General features: G+C 41.4%; 2 protein-coding genes across 3 annotated transcripts; one reads left to right on the top strand and one right to left on the bottom strand.

The window, feature by feature from the left end:
• Positions 1–19,225: 19,225 nt before the first annotated feature.
• On the top strand, positions 19,226–20,799 carry LOC137042034 (trace amine-associated receptor 1-like). Of its 2 annotated transcripts, XM_067418720.1 has the most exons (2): positions 19,226–19,245; positions 19,812–20,799. In XM_067418720.1, exons 1-2 carry the CDS (start codon positions 19,226–19,228, stop codon positions 20,797–20,799), a joined length of 1,008 nt encoding a protein of 335 aa, XP_067274821.1. The 2 variants fall into 2 exon arrangements, with proteins under 2 accessions (XP_067274821.1, XP_067274822.1); XM_067418721.1 differs by lacking the exon at positions 19,226–19,245 and having other exon boundaries at positions 19,786–20,799.
• Positions 20,800–24,905: 4,106 nt separating this feature from the next.
• taar11 (trace amine-associated receptor 11) lies at positions 24,906–26,220 on the bottom strand. The gene is made up of 2 exons (XM_067418719.1): positions 26,116–26,220; positions 24,906–25,899 (listed from the first exon to the last, which is right to left on the bottom strand). Exon 2 carries the CDS (start codon positions 25,878–25,880, stop codon positions 24,906–24,908), a length of 975 nt encoding a protein of 324 aa, XP_067274820.1. The 5' UTR covers positions 25,881–25,899; positions 26,116–26,220.
• Between the last annotated feature and the right edge of the window lie 66 nt (positions 26,221–26,286).

The raw sequence follows: 26,286 nt of genomic DNA, 5'->3' as shown, positions 1-26,286 counted from the left end.
CTCTCAATATAGACCATTTTATCAAGCCAGAACGCATCTGTTCTACTGTGGCGTCCCATGGCCAAAGGCCTGCTCCCCCCCGAAACCTAGCAGGTTCTAGCCTGGATGTAATGTGAACTGGTTATAGTTTTTTCAAACACTCAATTGTTTTTAGAGGATGCGTTAGGTAGGCCAATCTTAGTTGTTTTCTCACAGGCCTGTATTGCAGTTACATGAAAGTGAAACCTTTTTGGAAAAAACTCAAATCTTATTGAAAGATTGTTTAGTGAGGCCAGTAGGGTGTTTTGACACTAGCAGAATATGTGGGAGAGAGTTGCTTTAGTTGGAGTACACTGTAATGCAATACAGGTGGTAGCTCATTCTGAGGGGCATTTTGAGCCCCTCAGAATTTGCTGCCTCTCAATATAGACCATTTTATCAAGCCAGAACACATCTCTTCTACTGTGGCGTCCCATGGCCAAAGGCCGGCTCCCCACCGAAACCTAGTGGGTTCTAGCCTGGATGTAATGTGAAATGGAAAGAGTTTTATCAAACACTCAATCGTTATTAGAGGATGTGTTAGGTAGGCCAATCTTAGTTGTTTTCTCGCAGGCCTGTATTGCAGTTACATGAAAGTGAGACCTTTTTTGGAAAAAACTCAAATCTTTTTGAAAGATTGTTTAGTGAGGCCAGTAGGGTGTTTTGACACTAGCAGAATATGTGGGAGAGAGTTGCTTTAGTTGGAGTACACTGTAATGCAATACAGGTGGTAGCTCATTCTGAGGGGCATTTTGAGCCCCTCAGAATTTGCTGCCTCTCAATATAGACCATTTTATCAAGCCAGAACACATCTCTTCTACTGTGGCGTCCCATGGCCAAAGGCCGGCTCCCCACCGAAACCTAGTGGGTTCTAGCCTGGATGTAATGTGAAATGGAAAGAGTTTTATCAAACACTCAATCGTTATTAGAGGATGTGTTAGGTAGGCCAATCTTAGTTGTTTTCTCGCAGGCCTGTATTGCAGTTACATGAAAGTGAGACCTTTTTTGGAAAAAACTCAAATCTTTTTGAAAGATTGTTTAGTGAGGCCAGTAGGGTGTTTTGACACTAGCAGAATATGTGGGAGAGAGTTGCTTTAGTTGGAGTACACTGTAATGCAATACAGGTGGTAGCTCATTCTGAGGGGCATTTTGAGCCCCTCAGAATTTGCTGCCTCTCGATATAGACCATTTTATCAAGCCAGAACGCATCTGTTCTACTGTGACGTCCCATGGCCAAAGGCCTGCTCCCCCCCGAAACCTAGCAGGTTCTAGCCTGGATGTAATGTGAACTGGTTAGAGTTTTTTCAAACACTCAATTGTTTTTAGAGGATGCGTTATGTAGGCCAATCTTAGTTGTTTTCTCACAGGCCTGTATTGCAGTTACATGAAAGTGAAACCTTTTTGGAAAAAACTCAAATCTTATTGAAAGATTGTTTAGTGAGGCCAGTAGGGTGTTTTCACACTAGCAGAATATGTGGGAGAGAGTTGCTTTAGTTGGAGTACACTGTAATGCAATACAGGTGGTAGCTCATTCTGAGGGCCATTTTGAGCCCCTCAGAATTTGCTGCCTCTCAATATAGACCATTTTATCAAGCCAGAACACATCTCTTCTACTGTGGCGTCCCATGGCCAAAGGCCGGCTCCCCACCGAAACCTAGTGTGTTCTAGCCTGGATGTAATGTGAACTGGAAAGAGTTTTTTCAAACACTCAATCGTTATTAGAGGATGTGTTAGGTAGGCCAATCTTAGTTGTTTTCTCGCAGGCCTGTATTGCAGTTACATGAAAGTGATACCTTTTTGGAAAAAACTCAATTGTTATTGAAAGATAATTTACTAAGGCCAGTAGGGTGTTTTCACACTAGCAGAATATGTGGAAGAGAATTGCTATAGTTGGAGTACACTCTAATGCAATACAAGTGGTAGCGCATTCTGAGGGGCATTTTGAGCCCCTCAGAATTTGCTGCCTCTCAATATAGACCATTTTATCAAGCCAGAACACATCTGTTCTACTGTGGTGTCCCATGGCCAAAGGCCTGCTCCCCCCCGAAACCTAGCAGGTTCTAGCCTGGATGTAATGTGAACTGGTTAGAGTTTTTTCAAACACTCAATTGATTTTAGAGGATGCGTTAGGTAGGCCAATCTTAGTTGTTTTCTCACAGGCCTGTATTGCAGTTACATGAAAGTGAGACCTTTTTGGAAAAAACTCAAATCTTTTTGAAAGATTGTTTAGTGAGGCCAGTAGGGTGTTTTGACACTAGCAGAATATGTGGGAGAGAGTTGCTTTAGTTGGAGTACACTGTAATGCAATACAGGTGGTAGCTCATTCTGAGGGGCATTTTGAGCCCCTCAGAATTTGCTGCCTCTCGATATAGACCATTTTATCAAGCCAGAACACATCTGTTCTACTGTTGCGTCCCATGGCCAAAGCCCTGCTACCCCCAGAAACCTAGCGGGCTCTAGCCTGGATGTGATGTGACCTGGAGAGTGTTTTTTTAAAACACTCAATTGTTATTAGAGGATTCTTTAGGTAGGCCACTTTTAGTTGTTTACTCAAAGGCCTGTATTGCAGTAACATGAAAGTGAGACCTTTTTGGAAAAAACTCAATTGTTATTGAAAGATATTTAGTAAGGCCAGTAGGGTGTTTTCACACTAGCAGAATATGTGGGAGAGAGTTGCTATAGTTGGAGTACACTCTAATGCAATACAGGTGGTAGCTCATTCTGAGGGGCATTTTGAGCCCCTCAGAATTTGCTGCCTCTCAATATAGACCATTTTATCAAGCCAGAACACATCTGTTCTACTGTTGTGTCCCATGGCCAAAGGCTGGCTCCCCACCGAAACCTAGCGGGTTCTAGCCTGGATGTAATGTGAACTGGAGAGAGTTTTTTCAAACACTCAATTGTTTTTAGAGGATGCGTTAGGTAGGCCAATCTTAGTTGTTTTCTCACAGGCCTGTATTGCAGTTACATGAAAGTGAGACCTTTTTGGAAAAAACTCAAATCTTATTGAAAGATTGTTTAGTGAGGCCAGTAGGGTGTTTTCACACTAGCAGAATATGTGGGAGAGAGTTGCTTTAGTTGGAGTACACTGTAATGCAATACAGGTGGTAGCTCATTCTGAGGGGCATTTTGAGCCCCTCAGAATTTGCTGCCTCTCGATATAGACCATTTTATCAAGCCAGAACACATCTGTTCAACTGTTGTGTCCCATGGGCAAAGGCCTGCTACCCCCAGAAACCTAGCGGGTTCTAGCCTGGATGTGATGTGACCTGGAGAGTGTTTTTTCAAACACTCAATTGTTATTAGAGGATTCTTTAGGTAGGCCACTTTTAGTTGTTTACTCACAGGCCTGTATTGCAGTAAGATGAAAGTGAGACATTTTTGGAAAAAACTCAATTGTTATTGAAAGATTATTTAGTAAGGCCAGTAGGGTGTTTTCACACTAGCAGAATATGTGGGAGAGAGTTGCTATAGTTGGAGTACACTGTAATGCAATACAGGTGGTAGCTCATTCTGAGGGGCATTTTGAGCCCCTCAGAATTTGCTGCCTCTCAATATAGACCATTTTATCAAGCCAGAACATATCTCTTCTACTGTGGCGTCCCATGGCCAAAGGCCGGCTCCCCACCGAAACCTAGTGGGTTCTAGCCTGGATGTAATGTGAACTGGAAAGAGTTTTTTCAAACACTCAATCGTTATTAGAGGATGTGTTAGGTAGGCCAATCTTAGTTGTTTTCTCGCAGGCCTGTATTGCAGTTACATGAAAGTGAGACCTTTTTGGAAAAAACTCAAATCTTTTTGAAAGATTGTTTAGTGAGGCCAGTAGGGTGTTTTGACACTAGCAGAATATGTGGGAGAGAGTTGCTTTAGTTGGAGTATACTGTAATGCAATACAGGTGGTAGCTCATTCTGAGGGGCATTTTGAGCCCCTCAGAATTTGCTGCCTCTCGACATAGACCATTTTATCAAGCCAGAACGCATCTGTTCTACTGTGGCGTCCCATGGCCAAAGGCCTGCTCCCCCCCGAAACCTAGCAGGTTCTAGCCTGGATGTAATGTGAACTGGTTAGAGTTTTTTCAAACACTCAATTGTTTTTAGAGGATGCGTTAGGTAGGCCAATCTTAGTTGTTTTCTCACAGGCCTGTATTGCAGTTACATGAAAGTGAAACCTTTTTGGAAAAAACTCAAATCTTATTGAAAGATTGTTTAGTGAGGCCAGTAGGGTGTTTTCACACTAGCAGAATATGTGGGAGAGAGTTGCTTTAGTTGGAGTACACTGTAATGCAATACAGGTGGTAGCTCATTCTGAGGGGCATTTTGAGCCCCTCAGAATTTGCTGCCTCTCAATATAGACCATTTTATCAAGCCAGAACACATCTCTTCTACTGTGGCGTCCCATGGCCAAAGACCGGCTCCCCACCGAAACTTAGTGGGTTCTAGCCTGGATGTAATGTGAACTGGAAAGAGTTTTTTCAAACACTCAATCGTTATTAGAGGATGTGTTAGGTAGGCCAATCTTAGTTGTTTTCTCGCAGGCCTGTATTGCAGTTACATGAAAGTGAGACCTTTTTGGAAAAAACTCAAATCTTTTTGAAAGATTGTTTAGTGAGGCCAGTAGGGTGTTTTGACACTAGCAGAATATGTGGGAGAGAGTTGCTTTAGTTGGAGTACACTGTAATGCAATACAGGTGGTAGCTCATTCTGAGGGGCATTTTGAGCCCCTCAGAATTTGCTGCCTCTCGATATAGACCATTTTATCAAGCCAGAACACATCTGTTCTACTGTTGTGTCCCATGGCCAAAGGCTGGCTCCCCACCGAAACCTAGCGGGTTCTAGCCTGGATGTAATGTGAACTGGAGAGAGTTTTTTCAAACACTCAATTGTTTTTAGAGGATGCGTTAGGTAGGCCAATCTTAGTTGTTTTCTCACAGGCCTGTATTGCAGTTACATGAAAGTGAGACCTTTTTGGAAAAAACTCAAATCTTATTGAAAGATTGTTTAGTGAGGCCAGTAGGGTGTTTTCACACTAGCAGAATATGTGGGAGAGAGTTGCTTTAGTTGGAGTACACTGTAATGCAATACAGGTGGTAGCTCATTCTGAGGGGCATTTTGAGCCCCTCAGAATTTGCTGCCTCACCATATAGACCATTTTATCAAGCCAGAACACATCTCTTCTACAGTAGCGTCCCATGTCCAAAGGTGGGCTCCCCACCGAAACCTAGTGGGTTCTAGCCTGGATGTAATGTGAACTGGAAAGAGTTTTTTCAAACACTCAATTGTTATTAGAGGATGCGTTAGGTAGGCCAATCTTAGTTGTTTTCTCACAGGCCTGTATTGCAGTTACATGAAAGTGAGACCTTTTTGGAAAAAACTCAAATCTTATTGAAAGATTGTTTAGTGAGGCCAGTAGGGTGTTTTCACACTAGCAGAATATGTGGGAGAGAGTTGCTTTAGTTGGAGTACACTGTAATGCAATACAGGTGGTAGCTCATTCTGAGGGCCATTTTGAGCCCCTCAGAATTTGCTGCCTCTCAATATAGACCATTTTATCAAGCCAGAACACATCTCTTCTACTGTGGCGTCCCATGGCCAAAGACCGGCTCCCCACCGAAACTTAGTGGGTTCTAGCCTGGATGTAATGTGAACTGGAAAGAGTTTTTTCAAACACTCAATCGTTATTAGAGGATGTGTTAGGTAGGCCAATCTTAGTTGTTTTCTCGCAGGCCTGTATTGCAGTTACATGAAAGTGAGACCTTTTTGGAAAAAACTCAAATCTTTTTGAAAGATTGTTTAGTGAGGCCAGTAGGGTGTTTTGACACTAGCAGAATATGTGGGAGAGAGTTGCTTTAGTTGGAGTATACTGTAATGCAATACAGGTGGTAGCTCATTCTGAGGGGCATTTTGAGCCCCTCAGAATTTGCTGCCTCTTCATATAGACCATTTTATCAAGCCAGAACACATCTGTTCTACTGTTGCGTCCCATGGCCAAAGCCCTGCTACCCCCAGAAACCTAGCGGGTTCTAGCCTGGATGTGATGTGACCTGGAGAGTGTTTTTTCAAACACTCAATTGTTATTAGAGGATTCTTTAGGTAGGCCACTTTTAGTTGTTTACTCACAGGCCTGTATTGCAGTAACATGAAAGTGAGACATTTTTGGAAAAAACTCAATTGTTATTGAAAGATTATTTAGTAAGGCCAGTAGGGTGTTTTCACACTAGCAGAATATGTGGGAGAGAGTTGCTATAGTTGGAGTACACTCTAATGCAATACAAGTGGTAGCGCATTCTGAGGGGCATTTTGAGCCCCTCAGAATTTGCTGCCTCTCAATATAGACCATTTTATCAAGCCAGAACGCATCTGTTCTACTGTGGCGTCCCATGGCCAAAGGCCTGCTCCCCCCCGAAACCTAGCAGGTTCTAGCCTGGATGTAATGTGAACTGGTTATAGTTTTTTCAAACACTCAATTGTTTTTAGAGGATGCGTTAGGTAGGCCAATCTTAGTTGTTTTCTCACAGGCCTGTATTGCAGTTACATGAAAGTGAAACCTTTTTGGAAAAAACTCAAATCTTATTGAAAGATTGTTTAGTGAGGCCAGTAGGGTGTTTTGACACTAGCAGAATATGTGGGAGAGAGTTGCTTTAGTTGGAGTACACTGTAATGCAATACAGGTGGTAGCTCATTCTGAGGGGCATTTTGAGCCCCTCAGAATTTGCTGCCTCTCAATATAGACCATTTTATCAAGCCAGAACACATCTCTTCTACTGTGGCGTCCCATGGCCAAAGGCCGGCTCCCCACCGAAACCTAGTGGGTTCTAGCCTGGATGTAATGTGAAATGGAAAGAGTTTTATCAAACACTCAATCGTTATTAGAGGATGTGTTAGGTAGGCCAATCTTAGTTGTTTTCTCGCAGGCCTGTATTGCAGTTACATGAAAGTGAGACCTTTTTTGGAAAAAACTCAAATCTTTTTGAAAGATTGTTTAGTGAGGCCAGTAGGGTGTTTTGACACTAGCAGAATATGTGGGAGAGAGTTGCTTTAGTTGGAGTACACTGTAATGCAATACAGGTGGTAGCTCATTCTGAGGGGCATTTTGAGCCCCTCAGAATTTGCTGCCTCTCAATATAGACCATTTTATCAAGCCAGAACACATCTCTTCTACTGTGGCGTCCCATGGCCAAAGGCCGGCTCCCCACCGAAACCTAGTGGGTTCTAGCCTGGATGTAATGTGAAATGGAAAGAGTTTTATCAAACACTCAATCGTTATTAGAGGATGTGTTAGGTAGGCCAATCTTAGTTGTTTTCTCGCAGGCCTGTATTGCAGTTACATGAAAGTGAGACCTTTTTTGGAAAAAACTCAAATCTTTTTGAAAGATTGTTTAGTGAGGCCAGTAGGGTGTTTTGACACTAGCAGAATATGTGGGAGAGAGTTGCTTTAGTTGGAGTACACTGTAATGCAATACAGGTGGTAGCTCATTCTGAGGGGCATTTTGAGCCCCTCAGAATTTGCTGCCTCTCGATATAGACCATTTTATCAAGCCAGAACGCATCTGTTCTACTGTGACGTCCCATGGCCAAAGGCCTGCTCCCCCCCGAAACCTAGCAGGTTCTAGCCTGGATGTAATGTGAACTGGTTAGAGTTTTTTCAAACACTCAATTGTTTTTAGAGGATGCGTTATGTAGGCCAATCTTAGTTGTTTTCTCACAGGCCTGTATTGCAGTTACATGAAAGTGAAACCTTTTTGGAAAAAACTCAAATCTTATTGAAAGATTGTTTAGTGAGGCCAGTAGGGTGTTTTCACACTAGCAGAATATGTGGGAGAGAGTTGCTTTAGTTGGAGTACACTGTAATGCAATACAGGTGGTAGCTCATTCTGAGGGCCATTTTGAGCCCCTCAGAATTTGCTGCCTCTCAATATAGACCATTTTATCAAGCCAGAACACATCTCTTCTACTGTGGCGTCCCATGGCCAAAGGCCGGCTCCCCACCGAAACCTAGTGTGTTCTAGCCTGGATGTAATGTGAACTGGAAAGAGTTTTTTCAAACACTCAATCGTTATTAGAGGATGTGTTAGGTAGGCCAATCTTAGTTGTTTTCTCGCAGGCCTGTATTGCAGTTACATGAAAGTGATACCTTTTTGGAAAAAACTCAATTGTTATTGAAAGATAATTTACTAAGGCCAGTAGGGTGTTTTCACACTAGCAGAATATGTGGAAGAGAATTGCTATAGTTGGAGTACACTCTAATGCAATACAAGTGGTAGCGCATTCTGAGGGGCATTTTGAGCCCCTCAGAATTTGCTGCCTCTCAATATAGACCATTTTATCAAGCCAGAACACATCTGTTCTACTGTGGTGTCCCATGGCCAAAGGCCTGCTCCCCCCCGAAACCTAGCAGGTTCTAGCCTGGATGTAATGTGAACTGGTTAGAGTTTTTTCAAACACTCAATTGATTTTAGAGGATGCGTTAGGTAGGCCAATCTTAGTTGTTTTCTCACAGGCCTGTATTGCAGTTACATGAAAGTGAGACCTTTTTGGAAAAAACTCAAATCTTTTTGAAAGATTGTTTAGTGAGGCCAGTAGGGTGTTTTGACACTAGCAGAATATGTGGGAGAGAGTTGCTTTAGTTGGAGTACACTGTAATGCAATACAGGTGGTAGCTCATTCTGAGGGGCATTTTGAGCCCCTCAGAATTTGCTGCCTCTCGATATAGACCATTTTATCAAGCCAGAACACATCTGTTCTACTGTTGCGTCCCATGGCCAAAGCCCTGCTACCCCCAGAAACCTAGCGGGCTCTAGCCTGGATGTGATGTGACCTGGAGAGTGTTTTTTTAAAACACTCAATTGTTATTAGAGGATTCTTTAGGTAGGCCACTTTTAGTTGTTTACTCAAAGGCCTGTATTGCAGTAACATGAAAGTGAGACCTTTTTGGAAAAAACTCAATTGTTATTGAAAGATATTTAGTAAGGCCAGTAGGGTGTTTTCACACTAGCAGAATATGTGGGAGAGAGTTGCTATAGTTGGAGTACACTCTAATGCAATACAGGTGGTAGCTCATTCTGAGGGGCATTTTGAGCCCCTCAGAATTTGCTGCCTCTCAATATAGACCATTTTATCAAGCCAGAACACATCTGTTCTACTGTTGTGTCCCATGGCCAAAGGCTGGCTCCCCACCGAAACCTAGCGGGTTCTAGCCTGGATGTAATGTGAACTGGAGAGAGTTTTTTCAAACACTCAATTGTTTTTAGAGGATGCGTTAGGTAGGCCAATCTTAGTTGTTTTCTCACAGGCCTGTATTGCAGTTACATGAAAGTGAGACCTTTTTGGAAAAAACTCAAATCTTATTGAAAGATTGTTTAGTGAGGCCAGTAGGGTGTTTTCACACTAGCAGAATATGTGGGAGAGAGTTGCTTTAGTTGGAGTACACTGTAATGCAATACAGGTGGTAGCTCATTCTGAGGGGCATTTTGAGCCCCTCAGAATTTGCTGCCTCTCGATATAGACCATTTTATCAAGCCAGAACACATCTGTTCAACTGTTGTGTCCCATGGGCAAAGGCCTGCTACCCCCAGAAACCTAGCGGGTTCTAGCCTGGATGTGATGTGACCTGGAGAGTGTTTTTTCAAACACTCAATTGTTATTAGAGGATTCTTTAGGTAGGCCACTTTTAGTTGTTTACTCACAGGCCTGTATTGCAGTAAGATGAAAGTGAGACATTTTTGGAAAAAACTCAATTGTTATTGAAAGATTATTTAGTAAGGCCAGTAGGGTGTTTTCACACTAGCAGAATATGTGGGAGAGAGTTGCTATAGTTGGAGTACACTGTAATGCAATACAGGTGGTAGCTCATTCTGAGGGGCATTTTGAGCCCCTCAGAATTTGCTGCCTCTCAATATAGACCATTTTATCAAGCCAGAACATATCTCTTCTACTGTGGCGTCCCATGGCCAAAGGCCGGCTCCCCACCGAAACCTAGTGGGTTCTAGCCTGGATGTAATGTGAACTGGAAAGAGTTTTTTCAAACACTCAATCGTTATTAGAGGATGTGTTAGGTAGGCCAATCTTAGTTGTTTTCTCGCAGGCCTGTATTGCAGTTACATGAAAGTGAGACCTTTTTGGAAAAAACTCAAATCTTTTTGAAAGATTGTTTAGTGAGGCCAGTAGGGTGTTTTGACACTAGCAGAATATGTGGGAGAGAGTTGCTTTAGTTGGAGTATACTGTAATGCAATACAGGTGGTAGCTCATTCTGAGGGGCATTTTGAGCCCCTCAGAATTTGCTGCCTCTCGACATAGACCATTTTATCAAGCCAGAACGCATCTGTTCTACTGTGGCGTCCCATGGCCAAAGGCCTGCTCCCCCCCGAAACCTAGCAGGTTCTAGCCTGGATGTAATGTGAACTGGTTAGAGTTTTTTCAAACACTCAATTGTTTTTAGAGGATGCGTTAGGTAGGCCAATCTTAGTTGTTTTCTCACAGGCCTGTATTGCAGTTACATGAAAGTGAAACCTTTTTGGAAAAAACTCAAATCTTATTGAAAGATTGTTTAGTGAGGCCAGTAGGGTGTTTTCACACTAGCAGAATATGTGGGAGAGAGTTGCTTTAGTTGGAGTACACTGTAATGCAATACAGGTGGTAGCTCATTCTGAGGGGCATTTTGAGCCCCTCAGAATTTGCTGCCTCTCAATATAGACCATTTTATCAAGCCAGAACACATCTCTTCTACTGTGGCGTCCCATGGCCAAAGACCGGCTCCCCACCGAAACTTAGTGGGTTCTAGCCTGGATGTAATGTGAACTGGAAAGAGTTTTTTCAAACACTCAATCGTTATTAGAGGATGTGTTAGGTAGGCCAATCTTAGTTGTTTTCTCGCAGGCCTGTATTGCAGTTACATGAAAGTGAGACCTTTTTGGAAAAAACTCAAATCTTTTTGAAAGATTGTTTAGTGAGGCCAGTAGGGTGTTTTCACACTAGCAGAATATGTGGGAGAGAGTTGCTTTAGTTGGAGTACACTGTAATGCAATACAGGTGGTAGCTCATTCTGAGGGGCATTTTGAGCCCCTCAGAATTTGCTGCCTCACCATATAGACCATTTTATCAAGCCAGAACACATCTCTTCTACAGTAGCGTCCCATGTCCAAAGGTGGGCTCCCCACCGAAACCTAGTGGGTTCTAGCCTGGATGTAATGTGAACTGGAAAGAGTTTTTTCAAACACTCAATTGTTATTAGAGGATGCGTTAGGTAGGCCAATCTTAGTTGTTTTCTCACAGGCCTGTATTGCAGTTACATGAAAGTGAGACCTTTTTGGAAAAAACTCAAATCTTATTGAAAGATTGTTTAGTGAGGCCAGTAGGGTGTTTCCACACTAGCAGAATATGTGGGAGAGAGTTGCTTTAGTTGGAGTACACTGTAATGCAATACAGGTGGTAGCTCATTCTGAGGGGCATTTTGAGCCCCTCAGAATTTGCTGCCTCTCAATATAGACCATTTTATCAAGCTAGAACACATCTCTTCTACAGTAGCGTCCCATGGCCAAAGGCTGGCTCCCCACCGAAACCTAGCAGGTTGTAGCCTGGATGTAATGTGAACTGGAGAGAGTTTTTTCAAACACTCAATTGTTTTTAGAGGATGCGTTAGGTAGGCCAATCTTAGTTGTTTTCTCACAGGCCTGTATTGCAGTTACATGAAAGTGAGACCTTTTTGGAAAAAACTCAAATCTTATTGAAAGATTGTTTAGTGAGGCCAGTATGGTGTTTTCACACTAGCAGAATATGTGGGAGAGAGTTGCTTTAGTTGGAGTACACTGTAATGCAATACAGGTGGTAGATCATTCTGAGGGGCATTTTGAGCCCCTCAGAATTTGCTGCCTCTCCATATAGACCATTTTATCAAACCATAACACATCTGTTCTACTGTAGCATCCCATGGCCAAAGGCTGGCTCCCCACAGAAACCTAGCGGGTTCTAGCCTGGATGTAATGTGAACTGGAGAGAGTTTTTTCAAATACTCAATTGTTTTTAGAGGATGCTTTAGGTAGGCCACTCTTAGCTGTTTACAAACAGGCCTGTATTGCAGTTACATGAAAGTGAGACCTTTTTGGAAAAAAACTCAATTCTTATTGAAAGATTATTTAGTGAGGCCAGTAGGGTGTTTTCATACTAGCAGAATATGTGGGAGAGAGTTGCTTTAGTTGGAGTACACTGTAATGCAATACAGGTGGTAGCTCATTCTGAGGGGCATTTTGAGCCCCTCAGAATTTGCTGCCTCACCATATAGACCATTTTATCAAACCAGAACACAGCTCTTCTACAGTAGCGTCCCATGTCCAAAGGTGGGCTCCCCACCGAAACCTAGCGGGTTCTAGCCTGCATGTAATGTGAACTGGAGAGTATTTTTTCAAACACTCAATTGTTATTAGAGGATGCGTTAGGTAGGCCAATCTTAGTTGTTTTCTCACAGGCCTGTATTGCAGTTACATGAAAGTGAGACCTTTTTGGAAAAAACTCAAATCTTATTGAATGATTGTTTAGTGAGGCCAGTAGGGTGTTTTCACACTAGCAGAATATGTGGGAGAGAGTTGCTTTAGTTGGAGTACACTGTAATGCAATACAGGTGGTAGCTCATTCTGAGGGGAATTTTGAGCCCCTCAGAATTTGCTGCCTCACCATATAGACCATTTTATCAAGCCAGAACACATCTGTTCTACTGTTGCGTCCCATGGCCAAAGGCTGGCTCCCCACCAAAACCTAGCGGGTTCTAGCCTGGATGTAATGAGAACTGGAGAGTGTTTTTTTCAAACACTCAATTGTTATTAGAGGATGCGTTAGGTAGGCCAATCTTAGTTGTTTTCTCACAGGCCTGTATTGCAGTTACATGAAAGTGAGACCTTTTTGGAAAAAACTCAAATCTTATTGAATGATTGTTTAGTGAGGCCAGTAGGGTGTTTTCACACTAGCAGAATATGTGGGAGAGAGTTGCTTTAGTTGGAGTACACTGTAATGCAATACAGGTGGTAGCTCATTCTGAGGGGCATTTTGAGCCCCTCAGAATTTGCTGCCTCTCAATATAGACCATTTTATCAAGCCAGGACACATCTGTTCTACTGTGGCATCCCATGTCCAAAGGCTGGCTCCCCACCGATACCTAGAGGGTTCTAGCCTGGATGTAATGTGAACTGGAGAGAGTTTTTTCAAACACTAAATTGTTATTAGAGGATGCTTTAGGTAGGCCACTCTTAGTTGTTTACTAACAGGCCTGTATATCAGTTACATGAAAGTGAGACCTTTTTGGAAAAAAACTCAAATCTTATTGAAAGATTATTTAGTGAGGCCAGTAGGGTGTTTTCACACTAGCAGAATATGTGTGAGAGAGTTGCTTTAGTTGGAGTACACTGTAATGCAATACAGGTGGTAGCTCATTCTTAGGGGCCTTTTGAGCCCCTCAGATTTTGCTGCCTCTCAATATAGACCATTTTATCAAGCTAGAACACATCTCTTCTACAGTAGCGTCCCATGGCCAAAGGCTGGCTCCCCACCGAAACCTAGCAGGTTGTAGCCTGGATGTAATGTGAACTGGAGAGAGTTTTTTCAAACACTCAATTGTTTTTAGAGGATGCGTTAGGTAGGCCAATCTTAGTTGTTTTCTCACAGGCCTGTATTGCAGTTACATGAAAGTGAGACCTTTTTGGAAAAAACTCAAATCTTATTGAAAGATTGTTTAGTGAGGCCAGTAGGGTGTTTTCACACTAGCAGAATTTGTGGGAGAGAGTTGCTTTAGTTGGAGTACACTGTAATGCAATACAGGTGGTAGCTCATTCTGAGGGGCATTTTGAGCCCCTCAGAATTTGCTGCCTCACCATATAGACCATTTTATCAAGCCAGAACACATCTGTTGTACTGTAGCGTCCCATGGCCAAAGGCTGGCTCCCCACCAAAACCTAGCGGGTTCTAGCCTGGATGTAAAGAGAACTGGAGAGTGTTTTTTTCAAACACTCAATTGTTATTAGAGGATGCGTTAGGTAGGCCAATCTTAGTTGTTTTCTCACAGGCCTGTATTGCAGTTACATGAAAGTGAGACCTTTTTGGAAAAAACTCAAATCTTATTGAATGATTGTTTAGTGAGACCAGTAGGGTGTTTTCACACTAGCAGAATATGTGGGAGAGAGTTGCTTTAGTTGGAGTACACTGTAATGCAATACAGGTGGTAGCTCATTCTGAGGGGCATTTTGAGCCCCTCAGAATTTGCTGCCTCACCATATAGACCATTTTATCAAGCCAGAACACATCTGTTCTACAGTAGCGTCCCATGTCCAAAGGTGGGCTCCCCACCGAAACCTAGTGGGTTCTAGCCTGGATGTAATGTGAACTGGAAAGAGTTTTTTCAAACACTCAATTGTTATTAGAGGATGCGTTAGGTAGGCCAATCTTAGTTGTTTTCTCACAGGCCTGTATTGCAGTTACATGAAAGTGAGACCTTTTTGGAAAAAACTCAAATCTTATTGAAAGATTGTTTAGTGAGGCCAGTAGGGTGTTTCCACACTAGCAGAATATGTGGGAGAGAGTTGCTTTAGTTGGAGTACACTGTAATGCAATACAGGTGGTAGCTCATTCTGAGGGGCATTTTGAGCCCCTCAGAATTTGCTGCCTCTCAATATAGACCATTTTATCAAGCCAGAAAGCATCTGTTCTACTGTGGCGTCCCATGGCCAAAGGCCTGCTCCCCCTGAAACCTAGCAGGTTCTAGCCTGCATGTAATGTGAACTGGAGAGTATTTTTTCAAACACTCAATTGTTATTAGAGGATGCGTTAGGTAGGCCAATCTTAGTTGTTTTCTCACAGGCCTGTATTGCAGTTACATGAAAGTGAGACCTTTTTGGAAAAAACTCAAATCTTATTGAAAGATTGTTTAGTGAGGCCAGTAGGGTGTTTTCACACTAGCAGAATATGTGTGAGAGAGTTGCTTTAGTTGGAGTACACTGTAATGCAATACAGGTGGTAGCTCATTCTGAGGGGCATTTAGAGCCCCTCAGAATTTGCTGCCTCTAAATATAGACCATTTTATCAAACCATAACACATCTGTTCTACTGTAGCATCCCATGGCCAAAGGCTGGCTCCCCACAGAAACCTAGCGGGTTCTAGCCTGGATGTAATGTGAACTGGAGAGAGTTTTTTCAAATACTCAATTGTTTTTAGAGGATGCTTTAGGTAGGCCACTCTTAGCTGTTTACAAACAGGCCTGTATTGCAGTTACATGAAAGTGAGACCTTTTTGGAAAAAAACTCAATTCTTATTGAAAGATTATTTAGTGAGGCCAGTAGGGTGTTTTCATACTAGCAGAATATGTGGGAGAGAGTTGCTTTAGTTGGAGTACACTGTAATGCAATACAGGTGGTAGCTCATTCTGAGGGGCATTTTGAGCCCCTCAGAATTTGCTGCCTCACCATATAGACCATTTTATCAAACCAGAACACAGCTCTTCTACAGTAGCGTCCCATGTCCAAAGGTGGGCTCCCCACCGAAACCTAGCGGGTTCTAGCCTGCATGTAATGTGAACTGGAGAGTATTTTTTTCAAACACTCAATTGTTATTAGAGGATGCGTTAGGTAGGCCAATCTTAGTTGTTCTCTCACAGGCCTGTATTGCAGTTACATGAAAGTGAGACCTTTTTGGAAAAAACTCAAATCTTATTGAAAGATTGTTTAGTGAGGCCAGTAGGGTGTTTTCACACTAGCAGAATATGTGGGAGAGAGTTGCTTTAGTTGGAGTACACTGTAATGCAATACAGGTGGTAGCTCATTCTGAGGGGCATTTTGAGCCCCTCAGAATTTGCTGCCTCTCAATATAGACCATTTTATCAAGCCAGGACACATCTGTTCTATTGTGGCGTCCCATGTCCAAAGGCTGGCTCCCCACCGATACCTAGAGGGTTCTAGCCTGGATGTAATGTGAACTGGAGAGAGTTTTTTCAAACACTAAATTGTTATTAGAGGATGCTTTAGGTAGGCCACTCTTAGTTGTTTACTAACAGGCCTGTATATCAGTTACATGAAAGTGAGACCTTTTTGGACAAAAACTCAATTCTTATTGAAAGATTATTTAGTGAGGCCAGTAGGGTGTTTTCACACTAGCAGAATATGTGGGAGAGAGTTGCTTTAGTTGGAGTACACTGTAATGCAATACAGGTGGTAGCTCATTCTGAGGGGCATTTTGAGCCCCTCAGATTTTGCTGCCTCACCATATAGACCATTTTATCAAGCCAGAACACATCTGTTCTACTGTGGCGTCCCATGGCCAAAGGCTGGCTCCCCACCAAAACCTAGCAGGTTCTAGCCTGGATGTAATGTGAACTGGAGAGTGTTTTTTTCAAACACTCAATGGTTATTAGAGGATGCGTTAGGTAGGCCAATCTTAGTTGTTTTCTCACAGGCCTGTATTGCAGTTACATGAAAGTGAGACCTTTTTGGAAAAAACTCAAATCTTATTGAAAGATTGTTTAGTGAGGCCAGTAGGGTGTTTTCACACTAGCAGAATATGTGGGAGAGAGTTGCTTTAGTTGGAGTACACTGTAATGCAATACAGGTGGTAGCTCATTCTGAGGGGCATTTTGAGCCCCTCAGAATTTGCTGCCTCTCAATATAGACCATTTTATCAAGCCAGGACACATCTGTTCTACTGTGGCGTCCCATGTCCAAAGGCTGGCTCCCCACCGATACCTAGAGGGTTCTAGCCTGGATGTAATGTGAACTGGAGAGAGTTTTTTCAAACACTAAATTGTTATTAGAGGATGCTTTAGGTAGGCCACTCTTAGTTGTTTACTAACAGGCCTGTATATCAGTTACATGAAAGTGAGACCTTTTTGGAAAAAAACTCAATTCTTATTGAAAGATTATTTAGTGAGGCCAGTAGGGTGTTTTCACACTAGCAGAATATGTGGGAGAGAGTTGCTTTAGTTGGAGTACACTGTAATGCAATACAGGTGGTAGCTCATTCTGAGGGGCATTTTGAGCCCCTCAGATTTTGCTGCCTCACCATATAGACCATTTTATCAAGCCAGAACACATCTGTTCTACTGTGGCGTCCAATGGCCAAAGGCTGGCTCCCCACCGAAACCTAGCGGGTTCTAGCCTGGATGTAATGTGATCTGGAAAGAGTTTTTTCAAACACTCAATTGTTATTAGAGGATGCGTTAGGTAGGCCAATCTTAGTTTTTTTCTCACAGGCCTGTATTGCAGTTACATGAAAGTGAGACCTTTTTGGAAAAAACTCAAATCTTATTGAAAGATTGTTTAGTGAGGCCAGTAGGGTGTTTTCACACTCGCAGAATATGTGGGAGAGAGTTGCTTTAGTTGGAGTACACTGTAATGCAATACAGGTGGTAGCTCATTCTGAGGGGCATTTTGAGCCCCTCAGAATTTGCTGCCTCACCATATAGACCATTTTATCAAGCCAGAACACATCTGTTCTACTGTGGCGTCCCATGTCCAAAGGCTGGCTCCCCACCAATACCTAGCGGGTTCTAGCCTGGATTTAATGTGAACTGGAGAGAGTTTTTTCAAACACTCAATTGTTTTTAGAGGATGCGTTAGGTAGGCCAATCTTAGTTGTTTTCTCACAGGCCTGTATTGCAGTTACATGAAAGTGAGACCTTTTTGGAAAAAACTCAATTGTTATTGAAAGATTATTTAGTGAGGCCAGTAGGGTGTTTTCACACTAGCAGAATATGTGGGAGAGAGTTACTATAGTTGGAGTTCACTGTAATGCAATACAGGTGGTAGCTCATTCTGAGGGGCATTTTGAGCCCCTCAGAATTTGCTGCCTCTCGATATTGACAGTTTTATCAAGCCAGAACACTTCTGTTCTACTGTAGCGTCCCATGGCCAAAGGCGGGCTCCCCACCGAAACCTAGTGGGTTCTAACCCTGATGTAATGTGAACCTCAGGAACTTCCCGTGACATGAAAGTATGGATAGCGGATTAAGGTGATGGCTTTGAATAGCTTGTCTCTCTAGAAAGAGGATTAATATTTGTTGCATTTTGAACAGTGAGCAATCTGCTGAAATATATGGCCATGCTACTTTGCACTTTATTGCACCATACAATTGACAAAATAAATTTTGTATTTTCCTAGACTTCAGTCTTTTTTGGATTCATTGTGTGGTCATCCATTTTTTTTGCTCACATGAAAGTATGGATACAGGGAAGTATGTGTTTTTTAGATCTATCGTGATGAACCAGTCCTTTAACTGGATCTGACTCACGATGTCTAGAATTGTGAGCATCTTGTATCTGAATCTCCTCAGAGAACGATTCAAGTACCTCAGATCTAAAATTGGACACAACCACCCATTCTTCCTGGGAACTATGAAATACCGGCTGTAGTACCTGGACTCCCTGTCTGGCAGAGGAACATATTCTATGGCCTCCCTACCAACAGGGAGTGAACTGTTCTATTACCCGAACCTGCCCTGGGACCACTGCAGTCCAGACCACCCTGTTGAACTTCAGGGGAGGGTAATTGAACTGGAGTCTGTACCCCTTTTCTACAGTTACAGGGCCCATGCAGATATATTGGGAAGGCATAACCATGTGCTGAGATAATCTGCTTCAGGTGGACACTGCGAAATTGCTGGAAACTGATATGTCCTGCAGTGCATGAGGTGGCGAGAATAAACATCCATTTCCTGAGGGCTCAGTTTGAAGGAGCAAGCATCTCATAATGCACAAAAGATCCTCAGGAACTGCCAATGGATGTTATGCTCCCATCTTAGATGAATTTTCAGACAAATGAAAGTGATTTTTGGATGATAGGCTGATTTAAAATATCTGACTTATCAAAGTCAGATAATATCCTGTTTGATTAAAAAGTCGTTATTTAGTTTTTTTGTGCACAAAAACTATTTTCGTCTCTTCATAAAATTATTGTAAAACCATGTAGTGAGATGGACTTTGTAAAGACGTCTTTAGTACCTTTTATGGGTCTTGAGAGAGGAAATCTCCTTGTTGCAAATAGAGGCCTTTCTGAGTCATCGGAGTTCAACAAAAATATCTTCATTTGTGTTCCGAAGATGAGCAAAGGTCTTATGGGTTTCGAACGACATGAGGTTAATGACAAAGTTTTCATTTTTCGGTAAACTAAACCTTTAACATTAATCATTTAATGACAAGATTTATCAAACATCTTCAACCCATCACATAAATAAGATCTAGGAAATGATGTTGTTGACACTTTTGTTTTGAAATGTCCAGCCTCATCAAATTCATTGCTACCTGTCAGAGAACACTAAATATTAGCCTTTAAATCGTTAGTTGTTAAATCATTATTTGTCCCTATAGTCTTATGTATTTCCAAATTCAGCCATTCTTAAGATGACAGGGCCTTGTTGCACTTTCTGCTGATTTGTTGTAGACATTTGGGAAGATTGTTACCTTGGAAACTCAAATGTTGTGTGATTCAACAGGAGGTAGGCTGTTCTGAAACTCTTGTGTTACAGTATAAATGTACGCTCTCTATATTTTTGGTTCATCATAGAACGAAAGGTAAGAACATGGATGAAAACATTGAAACAGAAATTTCCATGTAGATGAACATGATTAGAGAGAGTATTATTCAAAAGATTTCAGTGAAGATTTATTCTCCTATATATTTAAATATTGCATTTAAAATCAACATGTATTTCATTCATAAAGATGCATGAGCGTAGCGGCATTTTTAAAGATTTTTAATTGACTTCACTCCTTTGTTTCAAACAGAGAACCTCCAGTGAATTGTGTAAATGGATGTGAGAATCAACATCAGCCAAAATGGAATCCTGGAAAAGCCTTTTCTTTGTTATGAGTTTAGTAACACATCTTGTCAGAAGTTCGTCTATCCTTTGGAAAATCGAATATTACTCTTCATCCTTTTTAGCGTCTCTTCGATTGTCACAATCATAGGAAACATGTTGGTGATCATAACGGTCATTCATTTCAAGCAGCTTCACACACCAACAAACTACCTCATCCTGTCGCTGGCCGTGGCCGATCTGCTTGTCGGAGGAGTTGTGATGCCTCCCAGCATGCTGCGCTCCATCGAGACATGCTGGTATCTGGGAGATTTGTTCTGTAAAATACACAGCAGTCTTGATGTGACTTTGTGCACCGCATCAATTTTAAACCTCTGTATCATTTCTTTAGACAGATATTATGCCATATGTCACCCCTTTCAATATCACAGTAAAATGACATCACTGGCCACACTAGTTATGATTATTATCTGCTGGACTGTTTCAGCTGCTCTGGGGTTTGGCATGATCTTTATCGAGCTTAATATTCTAGGCATTGAAGATTTTTACTATGAGAACTTTGACTGTGATGGAAGATGCATGGTGTTTCAGAGCAGAGAGGCAGCTACTGTAATGTCATTGGCCTGCTTTTACGGTCCCGCTTTTGTCATGCTCTGCATATATCTGAAAATCTTACATGTGGCTAAAAGGCAGGTGCAGGCCATTCAGAGCATTAATTCTGAATTAAAAAAAGAAGGAAAAGCCACAAAGACTTTAGCCATCGTCATGGGGGCGTTCCTGACTTTCTGGACACCTTTTTTTCTTTGTAATCTTATCGACCCCTTTATTGGGTATTCTGTACCTCCACTGCTGTTTGATTTGTTCCTGTGGGTCGGCTACTATAATTCCACATGTAATCCTATAGTCTACGCTTTCTTTTACAGCTGGTTCAGACATGCATTCAGAGTCATTTTGTCTGGAAAAATATTTCAGAGCAATTCTTCAAGAACAATTTTATTGTAAATAAAATCCAAGCCAACTGTGTTTATTGGAACCTAATGAAACAACATGACATTATGTATTTGTTCATCAAGTGTCTTAGCTGTCAAATTGCTGTATTTTGATACCTGATGAGCCTCAGAACTTTGCCTCAACAATACAGAAATAAAGTCCATCTACCATGTTCCCTGATCACCCCCTGATTCATAACTCACCAACACAGCAAAAAAACTGAGTTCAAAATGGGTGTTGTTTGAATTTTTATTCAGTAAAAAAAGCTTTATGAAGAAACTACACTTTGAAGATTTTTAGACTTGTTTTTGAGATGGAATCATTTCACATGGAAATGAAAAAATACCACTGAAACAAGACAAAACACACTTATTTTCAATTAATTCTCTAAGAAGTCTTAATATCTTATACATAGTTTTTTTTCTCAAATGTATTTTGTTTAACAGTATTTTAGACACTACCTGGAATCTAACACAAAAACATAAAGACAGATAAAAACCAGAGACCTAGTGCTTAATCCAATCCCTCACAGTCACACAAACTGAAATGAATATACATAAGCAAACTCATGTTTTAATAAAAAGCCTTAAGCGAGTTCGTTCTTGTCATTCGTGTCATTTTTAGCCAGTGTGTGTGTGTATACAGTGTGTGTATACTACACTTACAAGCTCAGTCTTAAAGGCCCTATTATCTCCTATTCACCTTTCTTTAGAGTGTAATGTTGCTGTTTGAAAACGAAAAAGAAAAGGGTCTGGAAAGTTACATAGCACTAAGTCCATTCCAAAGAAAGTTTTTCTATATGCAAAAGTAGTCCAAGGCACTCGATGGGTGTATTGAGAAAGTTAAAAAGCCTTTATTTAAAAATTGGTGACAGATACACCTACGCATTGCGTCTTTACATGCCTTCGTCAGACCTTGACCCTGACGAAGGCATGTAAAGCCGCAACGCATAGGTGTATCTGTCACCAATTTTTAATTGCTTAAGCCATGAACAAATAAAGGCTTTTTAACTTTCTCAATACACCCATCGAGTGCCTTGGACTACTTTTGCTTTTAGACGTAATTTTCCCACATAACCAAAGAGCACCGAGACTTTACACCCTGTGCAGTACTTCTTGCATTCCTTTGCATTGAAGAGTTTTTCTATATATCAGACATTGTTTCTAAATTCCCTGAAATACCTTGATTGTAGTCTTTATCTTTTTTCAGTTAATCATAAAATTTCCCTGATATGTCACTACATAAAGAAATCATTTTAATTTCAAATACTTATATCACTGACAACAGTAGTCCGGCCAGGATATTGTCATCTAAAAGTTGTTGTTGCAGCCCTCAACTGATGTTAATGTTGACATGTTGTGTTTTGGCCTGAAGCTCCGCCCTCCACCTATCTACCGATCACGAAGTCAGTAGTGAGTTGGCATCCGGGTTGCCAGATCTGCCTTAGTACCACAGCTGCAGCTACAAACGTTCCTGCTGATCCTGCAGGCAATCTGCAACCTCAAATCAGAGGGTAGGGGGAGATATACCTCTACAGTAATTTAAAAGTGATTGCAGTACCAGTTTTAGCCACAATCACACATAAGCCCCGTTTCCACCACAGGAACTTTACCCAGGAACCAGGAACTTTGGGTGGTACTTCGTGTGTTTAGACCGCAGGAACCAGGGTCTAAATGAAGTTCCGGGTAAATATTTCCCCCTCCAAACGGCCCTGCTCGCGAGGTAGTACTTTTTCAAAGTTCAGGAACTTTCGAGGGCAGGACTTGGGCGCTGAACGTGCTGATTGGTTGAGCTGACGCAGCATTTTATTTCAACTCGGCATTTTTAAAAGTCTTTTGCGAGGTTCGGTCTACGTTCAGTAATAATCAGTCTTATACGCCGCGCTCATGTTGACAAGAGAGGAAAGTTAATTTTTCTGAGGGGTTAACTTTTTATTTCGTAAGTTATGAAGATAATGTTGGAGTAATGACACAGCGTATATTGCCACAGGCAGTTTTTACTTTAACTGCGCCTGACAGAAGATTATTTTTTTTTCTCAGATGATTATTTAAACAAATAAATAGCTTATAATATAATACTGTATTAGTCCTGGTGGCCGCTAAGAGTTGCTATGGCTTCAGTTAACACATAGCTGCTGGAGAAAACAGCGTTGACATTTTTGATGTGGCAGACAAACTGCTTATGTGACAAAATTATTGCTCATCTCAGAAAAAATCAATTCTAATGTCAGGCGCAGTTGAAGTAGTTAATGATTGCTTGCTTACATGGCGTAGGGACAGTGTCATTATGTCAACATCTTCAGAACGTCTTATGAAATAAAAAGTTTATCCCTCAGAAAAATGTAATTTCCTCTCTTGTCATGCTTGGTGCATGAGCGCGACGTGTGCTCTTCAGTGGTGAAGGCGCGCGCTGTGTAACATCACATAAGGACGCACACTCAAAAGTAATCCGGTCAGGTCATTTACATGGTGAAATGTTTCGTTTGATCGATTCATGAAAAGGTTTATCCACCCATCTCAAAAGGATTACAATTTCATTCAGTTTGGGCATTTTTATTACGATTGATCAGGTGTTTATATGGAGCATTTTCCTTCAGATTGGACTTTTAAACTGATTACAGTGCTCCATGTAAACGCACCGGCAGTAAAAAAAAAAATTGCGCTACATGGCACTTTAAAAACCGGATAGTTTATTTATAGTTCAATTACGGATATTTCACGTCATCTTCGAATGCATATCGAAAAGTGACAGCCCTTGTCCGTCACTGGCTTGGAGGAACAGTCGCGTGCAGTCCTACATCACCGAACTAATTTGCCTAATCTTCTCGGAACTTTATCGCGATCGAAACGCAGACAGCTGCAGGTCTGGGGGGGAGAAAAGTTCCTGTAAAAAAGTTCCTGGTACAAATTGTTCCGGGTAATTTTGGTGGAAACGGGGCTATACATTTCCTTTAAGAGTTCCTTTCACTGGAACTAAAGGGCCAAAGCCAAACCCTAAAAAACAACCCCACCACATAATCACCCCTCCACCAAACTTTACACTTGGCAGAATGCAGTCTGGCAAGTACAGTTCTCCTGGCAAGCGACAAACCCAGACTTGTCTATCGGATTGCCAGACAGAGAAGCGTGATTGGTCACTTCAGAGATTCTGGGAAGATTCTAAAGTCCAGTGGCGACGTGCTTTACACACCACTACATCTGAATTGCTGTTCTTCCCAATTGCTTCCACTTTGTTATAATAGCCCTAACAGTTGAGCTTCGAATATTTAGTACTGAGGAAATTTCATGAATGGTCTTATTGCATAGGTGGCAACCTATCACGGTACCAAACTTGAGTTCACTGAGCTCCTGAGAGCGACCCATTCTTTCACAAATGTTTGTAGAAGCGTCTGCATGCCTACGTGCTTGATTTAATACATGTTTGGCCATTGAAGTGATTGGAACACCTGAATTCAATGATTTGGAGGGGCCCTTATTATTTTGCCAATATAGTGTATTTTAAGGCATGAAGAAATTATTTTCACAAAATGTTAAATATGTCATTTTAATGATCAAAGATGAGTTTTATTAAATAAAATCATTGTATAAAGGGGGATTTAAATAATCAGCATTTTATGTACTGAGTTCATTTACACACAGTGATAGCCCTGGCTGGTATATGATTCAGGATTTGAGAGGATTTAAATTTTAATCTTTTTTTACTGAGATTTAGTATTCTGTGCTCTCAATGAAAATGAAAGTGTCAAATACCACAGATGGGTTTATAACTAACATGTGATAAAGAACAAAAGGACAAGATTGTAGGCTATATCAGTCAAAAGGCCTCAGTGGATTTTTTTGGAATGAAATTTTATGTATTGCATTATTTTAACATATTTAATCAGATTTGATGCTAAAGAAGCATTACATTTCATAGATTATTCAACAAAAAAAACATTAATAAAGAAAGGCAGTAGGATGTTTGCAGCAATAAAAACAGAAAAGTAATTATCAAAATTGTTATATATTCATATGTTTTATGTTCACATGCAATGAAAAGGACAGGTTAATGAAAGAAGCATTAAACATTTAGAATTTAAAAAATTTAACGACATGCTTCTAAATTTCATAAAAGGCTCTTTAGCATAATTTATATAGTTTTTTGTATAAAAGTTTGGATTTTTCTCTGAACCAGCTGTAAAAGAAAGCATAAATCAAAGGGTTAAATACCGCATTCAAATAAGCCACCCACATCAGGACCTCATATAATAGTGTTGGTATTGTGTGGTTAACAACAGGATCTATGATGTTACACATGAAATAAGGTGTCCAGCAAGACATAAAAACTCCAATGACAATAGCAAGTGTCTTAGTGGCTTTCAGATCCTTTTTACTAACTGATGATGTTGAAGAGCAGTTATTAATAACACGAACATGTTTCTGTGCTATAACAAAAATCCTGCTGTAAATACTGACAATTATAAACATGGGGAGGAAGTAAAACACAATTGAATATGTTGCTCCGATTTCTCTTCCATGCAGTGCTAAACACCCTCCCTTGCAGGCAACATGCAGCTCCTCTGTTCTTTTTACTTCAATCTTTAGCTCTGAGAATATGATGCCAAAGCCAAAAAAGGCAGAGAAACACCAGCTGACCAGGATCATGGCTACACTCACACGTGTGGTAATTCTGCTGTGATATTGCAGTGGTTGACAAATTGCATAATAGCGATCAATTGAAATGAAAGTGAGGTGTAAAACAGATGCATTACACAGTGTAAAATCAGTGCCGGAGTGAAACTTGCAAAAGAAGTCTCCAAAGTACCAGCACGTCTCCAATGAGCGCACCATACTGGGGGGCATGACAAAGCTGCCCAGGAGCAGGTCGGCTGCGGCCATTGAGACGATCAGATAGTTGGTGGGTGTGTGGAGCTGCGGGAAACATGAGATGGTGCAGATGACCCACAGGTTGCCGAACACAATCACAATAATTGTTATAGCAAAGAGGAGGTAGAAAGGAACACGAATGACAGGAGAATAGACAGTCTTTACACATGAGTCGTTCAGGGATTCAAAACAGAGGCCGAAAGACTCTGCTGTCCACAGTTGAGTCATTGTACAGGCCCTTTAACACCTAGAAGGAGAAACTTGATTAGGCCTCTTTGCTATTGTAAACAGAAATTGTTATTTATCCGTTACATTTTTATTTTTATTTTTTACATGCAATACGAATTTGATGAATGTCGTGTGTGTGTGTGTGTGTGTGTGTGTGTGTGTGTGTGTGTGTGTGTGTGTGTGTGTGTGTGTGTGTGTGTGTGTGTGTGTGTTGTTTGTGGGTGTGTAATCTTACCACAGAAAGACTTCCTGCGTTCTGAGCAGATGATGGAACACCTGTATTTTCTTCCTTTTTGAATACGTTTACACAGAGAGAGTGTTTCTCTGAACCAATAAAAAAGGATTAATCTAGTCATGTGATTACCAGGGATTTCTGCTGATTGGCCTTTGGGTCTCAAGATTGTCT

Source organism: Pseudorasbora parva, chromosome 15, assembly GCF_024679245.1.
Source record: "Pseudorasbora parva isolate DD20220531a chromosome 15, ASM2467924v1, whole genome shotgun sequence".
In the NCBI taxonomy this organism is placed as follows: Eukaryota; Metazoa; Chordata; class Actinopteri; order Cypriniformes; family Gobionidae; genus Pseudorasbora; species Pseudorasbora parva.
This window is presented reverse-complemented; position numbering and strand designations above follow the sequence as displayed.